The sequence below is a fragment of the Capsicum annuum genome, chromosome 8 (genome assembly GCF_002878395.1).
Source record: "Capsicum annuum cultivar UCD-10X-F1 chromosome 8, UCD10Xv1.1, whole genome shotgun sequence".
NCBI classification, from domain to species: domain Eukaryota; kingdom Viridiplantae; phylum Streptophyta; class Magnoliopsida; order Solanales; family Solanaceae; genus Capsicum; species Capsicum annuum.
The window spans coordinates 170,223,701-170,235,745 of record NC_061118.1 but is presented as its reverse complement, the minus strand read 5'-3'; the positions used below and the strand labels follow the sequence as shown (position 1 = coordinate 170,235,745).

At 28.1% G+C, this 12,045-nt stretch overlaps 1 protein-coding gene across 1 annotated transcript; it reads left to right on the top strand.

Annotated features, from left to right (window-relative positions):
• The first annotated feature begins 5,360 nt into the window (after positions 1-5,360).
• On the top strand, positions 5,361-6,842 carry LOC107840429 (bZIP transcription factor 11). Its single transcript, XM_016684286.2, has one exon. The coding sequence runs from the start codon at positions 6,034-6,036 to the stop codon at positions 6,544-6,546; it is 513 nt and encodes a 170-aa protein (XP_016539772.1). The 5' UTR covers positions 5,361-6,033; the 3' UTR covers positions 6,547-6,842.
• The last annotated feature ends 5,203 nt before the right edge of the window (positions 6,843-12,045 follow it).

Sequence of the window (12,045 nt, the reverse complement as noted above, 5' to 3'; positions counted from 1 at the left end):
AATAAATTCTTCTGGACTAATCACATTAAACAAAAAAAGAAATATAACAACAATAAGTTAATTCACCAGTAATAGGGGGACACCAGAATTGATAGATGTACTTTTTCTGTTTTACTAGTAATGAAACCAATGGCTCCACTGATTTTCTCTACATTTATTTCCATCATTTTCGTATGGGACACCCATTCGTTTTTATTCATTTTTAAACCTTCACTGCTCAAGATTCCACATCTGTACTCACACTATGATGTTGATCTTCAACTTAATCCACATTTAAAATTTTGAACAAGATTTTAGTTTTTTATTCATAATTTTGATTTATACTTATATCCCTGGATTACATGTTTAAGGAAAAAAAAAAGGTCATTTTTAAAATTACGTATTTAAATAAAATTTCATTTTCAAATCAATCCGATTTAAAGATTTCTGTTTGGTAAGTAATAAAAATATACAACTTCAAAAATATTTATATGCAAGAAATGGAGATCGAAAATTCATTTAAAATGTCATTTATAAATTTGTTTTCATTAATTTAAATAATATTTCCTTTTTAAATTTTTAAGAAAAAATACATCGAATTACCCCAGAATATGTGGGCAACATATCTGGATATATTTGCCTCAGATTGTAGATCTGCAGATCAAACAGAGACTTAAAGGTTGAAGGAATCTCTGAATGGTCAATCAGAATGTAGAATGACAGAATTACCCTCAAATATGTACGGACATCTGAATCATTTAGGGTTATTTTGGACAATGAGTACTTACCCTGGTATTGGCAGCAGCTTTCAAATTCCAAAGCTTTTTAATACTGCATCACAATTCACAATGATATTTCATTAACCGAGGTGACTCGTGTCATTTGTAAATGTCACATCTAAAAAGCATAAATAAATTAAAAAGAAAAAAATGTTGAAAAGAAAAAGGAAAAGAAAAAAGAAAAGTGAAAAGCTTATTGTAATTTTTTAATATTTCTAACTATAGTCGGGAATAGACTTTTTAACTACCAGCACTAATAATATCATAAACGAATTTAAGAATTGTATTTTGGATCAAGAGAATGCTTTATCGTGCTTTTATTATTTAATAAACTTTTAATATAGACATAAAATTTACATAAAAACTATTAATTTTTAAAGAATTCACACCCATTATTGCAAATTTGTTTTAATTGTCTTTATTCCATGCGTGATGCGTGCTTTTCTCCTACCGTGTTATACTGTAAAGTTTTTTCTTTTTTTTCGGAGGGGTAATTTACTGTAAAGTTATTTCTGAAAAAGAATTGAACTCATGGAGCTAATTACATCTACCTGTTTTTTATTTTTGTATATTTCCCGAAAATGGCAAAACCCACTTTTTCTCTTCGAATAAGTTAACACCTTTTTGGAAAGTCCTAGTGATACAATATACTTTGGAAGATGGGAGAAACACCTCTTTCAACATCTTAATAGTTTAATTTTATAAATATTTATTAGCAGTTCATGAACAATAATAACAATATATTCAGTATAGTTCACAAAGCGAAGATGAATATAGAGTATATAAATTTTACCTCTACTTCAAATGTAAGATACAAAAATTATTTCCGATAGACATTTGGCTCGAGACAATAATTATTTAGAAAAAAATGTGATGAAAGTATAAAAGACAATAGATAATTAAAAAGAAATAAGTATCATATAAATGCATAATAATACTAAATTGTAATTAAAGTACACGAAATAACATATAATAACAAAATTGGAAGAACATAAACTACAAAAATAATAAGTTTAAATGACATAAACTTATTAATTAAAATAAACATGTACATAACTTAACCATTAAGAGTAAATATGTGTGCGGTAAGTTTTTACGTGCTAGTCTTGTATTTCTCCGCTCGTTAATTCCTTGATCAGTGATCAATCATTTTAAGGTTTTAGCAAAGTGAATTTATTTTAAAATATTTCGTATTCTAAAATAAAATAAAATAGGAATATCTATTAATTTAAATAGTAATTTGACAATTTTATCATTAATGCAACTAAACATCCTATTAAGAGATGTGCAAAAAGTTTAAAAATTAAATAATGTGAACTAATTACATTTTTATTATTGGTGAATGCACGTGTTACAAACTTACAATAGGCTATTTACACGTAAAAGTTATGAATGAGAAAAAAGAAGAGCGCGCGTTTATCATGAATCGGGATCTTTTACTTTATTTAAAATTATATATTTCTCTCACAGAATAAAATATTTTATTTGAAATTTAAACAAAATAGAAATACTTTTTAAAATTTTAAATATAGCTAGAAATTAAATTTGAAATTTAGAAATAAAACACTAATGAAATAGAGTATTTATTTCTTTGGATATATCAATAAAATTAGTAATTTGAAGCTGTACTTTAATATTTTACTAATCTTACTCTTCAGTCACCTTATTTATTTCATTAGTAAGAATAAAATAGGGAAGGTATTGGGGCATTATTGATAATGGGCAAATTTAGGGGAGTAACGAGGTAAGGAAATAAGTTTTGATTTGTTTTAACTTTAGTGTGTGATGTTGGTTCCCAGCTGGATCTAGACGGTCGTGGAGATTTCTTCTTCCACCCCACATGTCCCTTTCACCATCTCCCCCCCACCCCACCCCCCACTCTTTTTTATTCCACGTCAAATATTTATATTAAAATTTAATTAAATTTAAATTTACATTGTGAGTATACTATTCTCTAATAAAAGTAACTTTATAATTAGGGTAATTTAAAGTCAATAACTTTAATTAAGTATGAAGGATTATTTACCCTCCACCGCAACTGTTTTTGGGCCACACTCACCTTTTCTTACACTATATTCCAAACCTCCTTTTCTGTCATTCACTTCACTTTTTTCCTTATTTCTTTTTTTGCAAGTCTATGAATATTTATGACAAACAAGACAAAGTTTTCTTATTTTAATTTAGAGTTAATACATAAAACATATCACATTAAACTTGATACTAAATTATAACTTTGATCTTAAATTTTAACAGTGTATAAATATGATCTCTAACTATTTAAAACTGCACAAATATGATTTCCAATCCTACGTGAAAAAACGCGTGTTCAACACGTAAAATTGAGCGCGTCCAGCTTAAAATCTAAGGGCATAATACATAAACATGACCTTAAACTTTGATAGTGCACAAATATGACCTTTAACTATTCAAAATTGCACAAATATGATCTTTAAATGACTTTTCATTGTTATTTTTTTAATTATTTTTGGCTCAAAGATGAAACTGACATCTAATTTCTTTTGTCATTGCGGAAAAAGAGCAATATTGAAGATTTATTAATTAGGCGGGTCAGCCTCATACGGAAAAATCGCGCGGGTATGTATATATATTATAAAGCAGAGGGCGAATTTAAATTATATAATATATCTAAATATAATTTATTTAAATATTAAATTAAAGATGAAACTATACTAATAAAAAAAATTATAGTTTTAATAAAACGTTATTAAGGATAGTAGTAGTATACTAACTTAACGTTACCAAATTAACGTTATTACAATGTTATTAAATTAACGTTATTAAAACATTATTAAATTAATGCAGGGGCGGACCTACATGGTTGCCATGGAGTTCACCCGAACCCCCTCGGTAAAAAAATTACGTTATATATATAAGATAGAAAATCTATATTTATGTACGTATATTAATGTTGAACCACATGAAACAAGACACTTAGATAGCCCAGTGGTGTTATTTGCTCTTCTTGGGCGCTTTCTTCAGTCTACTGCGCAGGTTCGATTTTTTAATTTTAAAAAAATTAGGTGTTGCAGCTATAGAAATAATAATAATAATTAAAAAAAAAACGACGCCTTTTCAACACAAAGAGTAAAACTTTGACAGTGCATAAATATGACCTTTACCTATTCAAAATTGAACAAATATAACCTTCCTCCAAGTCAGCCCTTTTAACGATGTGACACAGTGTGATTGGATTACCTTTTCACGTAGGCGCGAGTGAAACTCACGCATGGGGTTGCAAAATCGAAGATCATATTTATTCATGTTTTGAATAGTTAAAGGTCTTATCTGTACACAATCAAAATTTAAGGTCAAAGTTATCATTTGGTTTCAAGTTGATGGTCATTTTTATGTATTAACTCTTTAATTTACTTATCTAATTTTGATCTGATAGGAATTATTTTTTTTTTAAAAAAAATAAATCTTATAATTTCAAACTAAAAATTTATAGAAGTGTATCAATTTTTTTAAATTGTGTAATTATAAACATGTCAAATAAAAGTTTTAAATTAAAAAATTATGAGAAAACTAAAGAAAGTTCTTACCAAAACAAACTATAGAGACGTACTATGATCAAAATAAAACAGGAGGACGAGTAATATTTATGTGTGAAAATATCTTAATTTATTCTTATTATACTTTTGAGTAATTCGTTACTTTATCGTCAATAAATCTGTTTCGATAGCCATTGACCTATTGTAACTTTTATCATACATAGGGCAAGTTATTTTTTTTTTCTCTAAAAGTATTTTCACATGTGAAATTCACCTAATTTAAGTTAAAAAAAATAAAAATTAATTAAGCTTAATAGTATGAGATTACTTGTTAATAGCAAAAAACATGAATAATCCTTCGTAAATATCGAATGCCTGTAAGTATTTTTATCGTGATTTCAGTTTATAACGAACTAAATTATCTCATATAAGTTTCTTTTTCAAATTTTTATTTGATGTTTGATACTCATTGTATTGTAATTTGACCAATTCAAATTCGCATTCATTAAGATTCAATTTGAAATAGGGGGCTTCATCAAAAAAAGTACTTACTCAAAACCTGAAATCCGGACCTATCATTAAAGTAATATTTTCATCGTCCATCTTTACTTGTTTATTATCGATTTGATATGTCTTAAAATATAATAAATGTAATTTTATTAGATCATTTTTTAAATACACTAAATTAAATATTTTAAAATAAATAAATTTGATGTTGAATTGTATTTAATAACAATAATAAATGAATTAAAATAATAAATTATTTAATTACATAATATTGTTAGACATGTGTTTTTAGTTTTTTGTATTGTGAAAAAATAAAGTTGAAAGAATCTAGTAGTAATAACTTACACACCATCCTTAATCAGAGATTGAGGGTTCGATCCTGGACATGGAAAAAACTCTGTTGGGAGTGCTACCCTCTAAATGAGGCCCTAATCGGTGTGAATCCAAATTAATTGGGCTCCAATGCAGGTACCGAACATCGGATGAGAAAAAAAATAAAAATTACACACCCTCCGTTTAACTATTTGGTATTTTTTTTTTTTTAATTATAAGTAAAGAAGTAAAGTTAGAACTTTTTTCCATTTGAACAAAATATTTTAATTTGTTGACACCCACTTTTTCAGCTATAAAATCCCAGCCAAAACACCTTCTTTAACCCCTCTCTCTTTTTCTCCCTCCTTTTCTCTCTACATTTTCCTCAATACTCTATTTGCCAATTAGCCAAAGCCTCTCTTTTTTTGTTCTTGAAATCTCCACCACCCAATTTTTTTTTTTTATTTTTGTGTTCATTTTCTTTTGTTGTGATCAGGCTGGACTCTCAACAAGGGAAAAAAGCCTTGTCATCTTTATTTTTTCTACTAACAAAATCATACAAGGGGTTTTATTTTTGTTCTTCTAAGCTAATCTTGATGCTACCCCAATTATTTTTAATCTTTGAAATTCATGTCTGCAATTCTCAGTGAACTGTTTCTTTCGGGGTTTATGATAAATTCCACATATAGGCGCAGGACCCATTTGGTGCAATCTTTCTCTGTTGTTTTCCTTTACTGGTTTTACTTCATCTCATAGCCTGCCCCCTATATTCACCACTACTTTTATATATTAATTAATTAATTAATCTTACTAGTATTTCTATAAATAAGAAGAAAAAAATAATTTATATATTTTTCGTTGTACTTTTGTTTCTAAAATCAAAAACTCCATCTGGGTCCTGCTAGTTTTTCTCTAATTTTAATTTTTCTTGAAAATTTTTGGTCATGGCTTCTTCAAGTGGTACATCATCAGGTTCATCATTTCTTCAGAACTCAGGGTCAGAAGAAGATCTTCAGCTGTTAATGGATCAGAGGAAGAGAAAAAGAATGATATCAAACAGGGAATCAGCAAGAAGATCAAGAATGAGAAAGCAAAAACACTTAGATGATTTGATGGCCCAAGTATCAACACTAAGAAAAGAGAATGACCAGATATTGACAAGTATGAATGTCACAACACAGCATTATCTTAATGTTGAGGCTGAAAATTCAATCTTGAGAGCTCAATTAAGTGAACTTAGCCATAGGCTTGAGTCACTTAATGAAATCATTGCATATATGGATGCCAACAACAACAACAACAGTTGTAGTAATGGTCTTGCTATGGACCACAATGAGCCATATAGCTTCAATTTTGCACAAAGTGACACTGTGGTTGATGGGTTCAACATGACCAATTCCTGGAACTACTTCTGTTCTAATCAGCCCATTATGACTGCACATGTCTTGCAGTACTGACGTGACATTGTTAGTCGGCCCAATGAATTTCGAATACTCAAGTCATTCCAGATATCGATCAGATGGTTGGTTGAAGAGAAAAAGAATCCTCTTTTTTCAAGCAGTAGATCTAAGATTTAAAAAAAAAAAAAAAGTGCTATCAAGTAGTATAAGTATTAGTATTTCTGTTTTATCAAGTAGTATTATTAAGAATAAATCCTTTCAGGGAATATTTGGTGTTATTGTAAATGTGGGGTTTGTAATCTCATCTTTGATTTCTCTTTCAAGGACTTAAATTATGCAGTTGTAATTGCCAAGTCTTTTTCTTGATTGGTGTAGTATCATAGTAGTAATATATTTAACCATTTCAAGAATTGCTTCTTATTTCCTAACTCTTTAAGTAAATGTAACCATCTTGAATAATTCTACTCTTGAGTTTGATTGTTGAGCTAAAAAATTTTTTTTACATAGGTTTATACAAAATAAATGAATGCAAGACACATACATTTTTATTTTTAATTAATTATGCTTATGGGAAATGTATTCTTATTTTATTTTTTTCCTCTTAAGCAAGATGGAGCTAGCGAATTTTAAATTATTTGGCCGGATGAAATTTATCATATTTAGTGAGAGACTTTAAACATGTTAATATTAAAGATATCTATGTGTTGTATAATTAGACCTCTTTATAATAGCATTTCACTATATTAGTCAAATCAAAAAGAAAAATTAAAACAAACAAGGTTATAAATGAGAAATTGACTGTATATGTATGATAGTTATCTGTATGTACATATTCTTGGACAAGAACATCATAGTAGAATCTAACAAATAGTTAGTCATATAATAAAAGTGGTGCATAGACACCACCATTTTTGAGATATTTTTGGCTTTTGTTCTGACGATCATTGATTCTTATGACAAGTACAACTACAATTGATCTGTGCAGTTACAGCCCATCAATTTTTTCTTCCTTTTTCTGAAAACACCCTCCCCCACAAAATAAAATCTTGAATAGAATTCCATATCATGATTTTTATACCAAATTACATTACTTTATTGTGATTTTTGAAAAAAATAAAATAATACGGTAAGAATATTTATCAATCAAATAAAGTTGATTGATACAAGTTCAAATAAAGAAGATGTCGTCTTGTCAATTAATTGATACTATAACCACCGCGCGTGAATAAGTTTTTTTGCTTTTTTGCACACGAACATGATTTAGTGAATTTACCTCAAATTTTAATAGGTGTTACTAGGATTTTTATTAAAAATAATGAATAAATATTGAATTTTTAGTATTTGATGTCACTATTCTATAATTTCAAACTCATAAAGTTTAAATTAGTGGGCAAAAATAACCCAAACAGATTTTGTTTGCTTTTTAGCATATTTCCTTTTCTCTTGCCTATTTTGTGCATGGGCGCAGGCAATAATTGAGCTAATTCTAGACCTAAAGGATGTGTTTTGGGCGGAGGAAAATATTTTTTAAAAAATATTTTAAATTTTTCATATTCAATAGAGAAAATGACTTCTCTAGTAAATAAATGAAAGACTATTCTATATTAATAAGGTCTTTCTCCATCCTCGCCCTCCAACCCATGTTGTCTCCACCCATCGCAATTGCCCCTTTCTCACTACACCACTTCCCTACGGAACATCTCATAACAATTTGAGTCGAGTAAAATAAAACCGAGGAAACCTTGTTAGTGGTTATAAAGGAAATAGCATGTGAAATGTGTTCAATTTCCTTTTCAAAGCATCAATTTAATGCCCGAATCATAGGGCCTATTGTTTTTTTTTTTTTTTTTGAGAAACTAATGCAATTGATATTATTTTGCATTCGATTGGTCGATACTTTTTAAATGCTTGATGTTTCTGTTCCCTTTTATAACAACCACTAATATCACATATTTGAATTCTTCACATGCAGTAATGTCACTTTTTGGAAATAAATTTGATGGATGATTTATATCAGTTATCTTGCAATTATCTATAGATGGAGTTCATTGAGAGGTCCACCATTTACTTGATTCTTAGAGTTGTCCTCGTTGGTTTTAGACGAAGGGGAATCAACGTTCTATTAGGATTTTTTTTTCTGATTTTCTTACTATATTTGAGTTTTAGTTTTTTTAAAAGGAAAATAAAAGTTATCATTATTACTTTTACTTTTACTGAAAGAAAAAATATAATTCTTTTCCATATTTGGCTAACATCTTTCTTGAAGGAAGGGTTTTGGATATCTATAAATAGAAGACCCTCTTTTCATACAATAACAAAATAGCATCCACAAATGTAGTTTTTAAAGATTCTTTGTTTAGGGGGAGATTTCTCTCAATAAGTTTTAGGATTTTCAATTTTATTTTTAATATGTAGGTCGTTTGGCCAAACCGTATCCAATAAAATAGTTTTAGTTTAATTTTTCATGTGTCGTCTGATTTATCGTCTTATGATTTGCAAACTAAAAGCTTCCACATGACGCCCTCTCGATTTCTAACCCAACACTTTCGGGACAGAAAAGGACGATACACTTATTAGTGTATAAATTAATTAGTTTTTGAATTTCGAAATTAGTTTAAATATTGCACTTCAGTTTTAAATAAGTTGAAGCCCATTGTATAAATACATTTTATCTATTAAATTGTATTTGAGCTCAGTGGTTTACAATTATATAAATTGGTCTTTGATATTTGAATTTGAAAACGCAAGGCGAGTTTATAATCCTCTCAACCCCTAAGCTAATAAAGTATTTATACAACGTAATTTTTTGTTGAGGGGGTCTCCGCTAGATCCAGCTAGTGCCCCTGATGTTCATATTAGATCTTCTAAAAATGCATAATTTTTAAAATTGAATAATATTTTCAGAAAGTCCGATCGAGCAACCTAACATTCAATGTACTATCTATCTATCAACATATTACATCATTCACCGTCCAGTCCAAGCAACGTACACCCTTCATTTCTAAATAAGTGCTCTATTTGACTTGGACGCATCCTTTAATAAGCTACTCACTCCTAGAATATTAAAAGTAACTTTACCAATTTATTCCTGGTTAAATTTGATCTCTTTACAAATTGACTTTGATTAAGTACATATTTAAATTTAATGACATACTAGAAAAGATTATGATCAAAATATTTTTAAAGACCTGAATATATACTTATTTTAAAACAAAATCACAATTAAAAAAACACTTTTAACCTTCAAGACTATTCTTTTCATAAAATTAATAACATGCACCACACGTATTTAAGTCAAGTGAGGGGCCATATTTTCCCTTAATAAGTTTTTCCCCTCCCATTATTCACCCTCCCTTGTAACTGTCTTTAAAGACAAGTTTGAGGATAAAAAGATGAATCAAGAAAGCAAATATAATCGTATTTAAATTAGCTTTAGAGAATGCATCTACAGTAATAATGGGGTACCATTTTTAGGAAAGACAACCATAAAACTGTCAAGTAAAATAATGCAACAAAAGTGATAGGGGCAAAATGATATTATGGTCATCAAGTTAAAAGAACAAATATTATAGAGGGAAATTATGTATAACTTGAAAAAGTATCCAAATTTGTTCATCAAGTCAAAAACATTACACATTAACATATGTATAATTTAATTCATCCAATTAAAAAAAAAAAAAAAAGTAAAGAACAAGTGGCACGTGCAGGGAACAAAGTTTTCAGCACAAGTACAAATCCTAGTTATATAGTACAAATAATATCACTAGATCCTTGTATAATGCCCATAATTAAGTCCATGTTACATGAACAATACAACGTGATTCGATGCTTTTCCCACTTCCAAACCATTAAATATCAAAATTTTATACGGTGTTAATACAACATAATAGTAATAGTTATTGTATGTTATTAGAATTTAGAAGAGTACAACGTCATGTTAAATTGTGCATGTTTCTAGGTGAAACAAAAAATAAACATATTATATTGCAATCCACTTTTTAATTGTTTGGTAAATCTTTTTGACAATTAAACTGTTACTGATCAATTAATAATGTATATACCCCAAAATATTTCTTCAACTTGCTAATGAAAGAATAATCCATAGAAGATGCTATGTTTCTACTTTGACTTAGGTAAGTGAAAAGGAAATGCACTCATTTTTTACCTCTCTTTTGGTTCTTTTCACTTTTTTACTTTTAAGTTTGCCGAACAAAGTTCTTACGGAGAAAATGATAAATGGAACTGTGATTTGATTTTTATTTTTATTTTCTAGCCGATGTTTGGTTTTTGGATTGGAGTCAAATGAAACTCAGAATTTCTTTTTTAGAGTAAAAGGCTCAATAATAAATATGCCTTTATATTCATAGCTCAAATTTATTAACTAAAAATTAAAAAATATTTATCATTTTATTCCAAAACCTTTGCTCAAACCTGCAACTTGATCTAACACGAGGGAAACTACCAGAGTTGGTGTATTTTTATTCTCTCTCTTTATATTCCAATAACTTTTGTACATCTATGTCTGGTAAAATATAATAAATTAATAAAAATAAAGTAAGTAAGAGATGCTTAGTGGAAATTAATTCATCCAAGTTGTACTCTTAACCATATCACACGTCTCGTGTCTTATTTTCTTTCTTCTTGGTTCTATTATTTCAGAAAATAAAAATAAAAAAGATTTTTGAGATATGACTAAAGTTGTCATGTTAGTAGTCACAAACTAAATGCTCAAAACCTCAAATCATAGTACCTTAAACGCATTATTAACTTAATCACTTTCAATAATGCTTATTATTTCCAAGAGTCCCTGTTACATTAGTCTAATCACGCGTGATAAAAGTAGGTTAATTAAAGTGCCCACCTAATTAAAAAACAAAATCACTAAAATGTCCTTAAATTAACCTTTGTCAAAACAAGGCAACAAAAAGTAAAAAGACTACTGTTCTAATACTACCCTTTAGTTTTTTCAGGGAAGGGAAACTAATATTAATTTTTTAGGTGACGTGATAGTATTTAAAAAAAAAAAAGAATTAAGATGTGTTAGAGTGTTGAAGCTAAACTCAAAAAAAAAAAAAAAAAAAAAAAAAAAATTTCAAACTAGAGATAAACATTTACTCTTATCATCACTAGTTTAAGTTCGAGGTGTGAATTCAGGATTTAATATTTTAAAAATATTATAGTAATAACTGTGGTTATTGTTAAATATTTATAAATATTTAATAGGCTTTTTAATATACATACAAGATCCCGGTAAATATTAATTAGTCAAGTAAAATCCATAACCGACCATCTAAATCTAACCCCATTAGTTCTATCTCAATGTATAGTTCTATCTCAAAGTATTTATCATGTTTTTTTTCTTTTACATGCCACTTAAGAAAATATTAAGTATGAAAGGTTTTGATTATCTTACACTTATTCATGTCTTAAGATATACAATCTCTTTATTGAATATTTACTCTACTTATTGTCATTAATCCATCATTGAAGTATTTATAATCTTCAAGAATAATTAATTTTATTTTAAACTTATAAAATACTAACAAATAATTTAAG

Excerpts from the sequence above, each read along its gene's own strand:
- LOC107840429 (XM_016684286.2), top strand. The coding sequence starts at position 6,034 with ATGGCTTCTTCAAGTGGTACATCATCAGGTTCATCATTTCTTCAGAAC.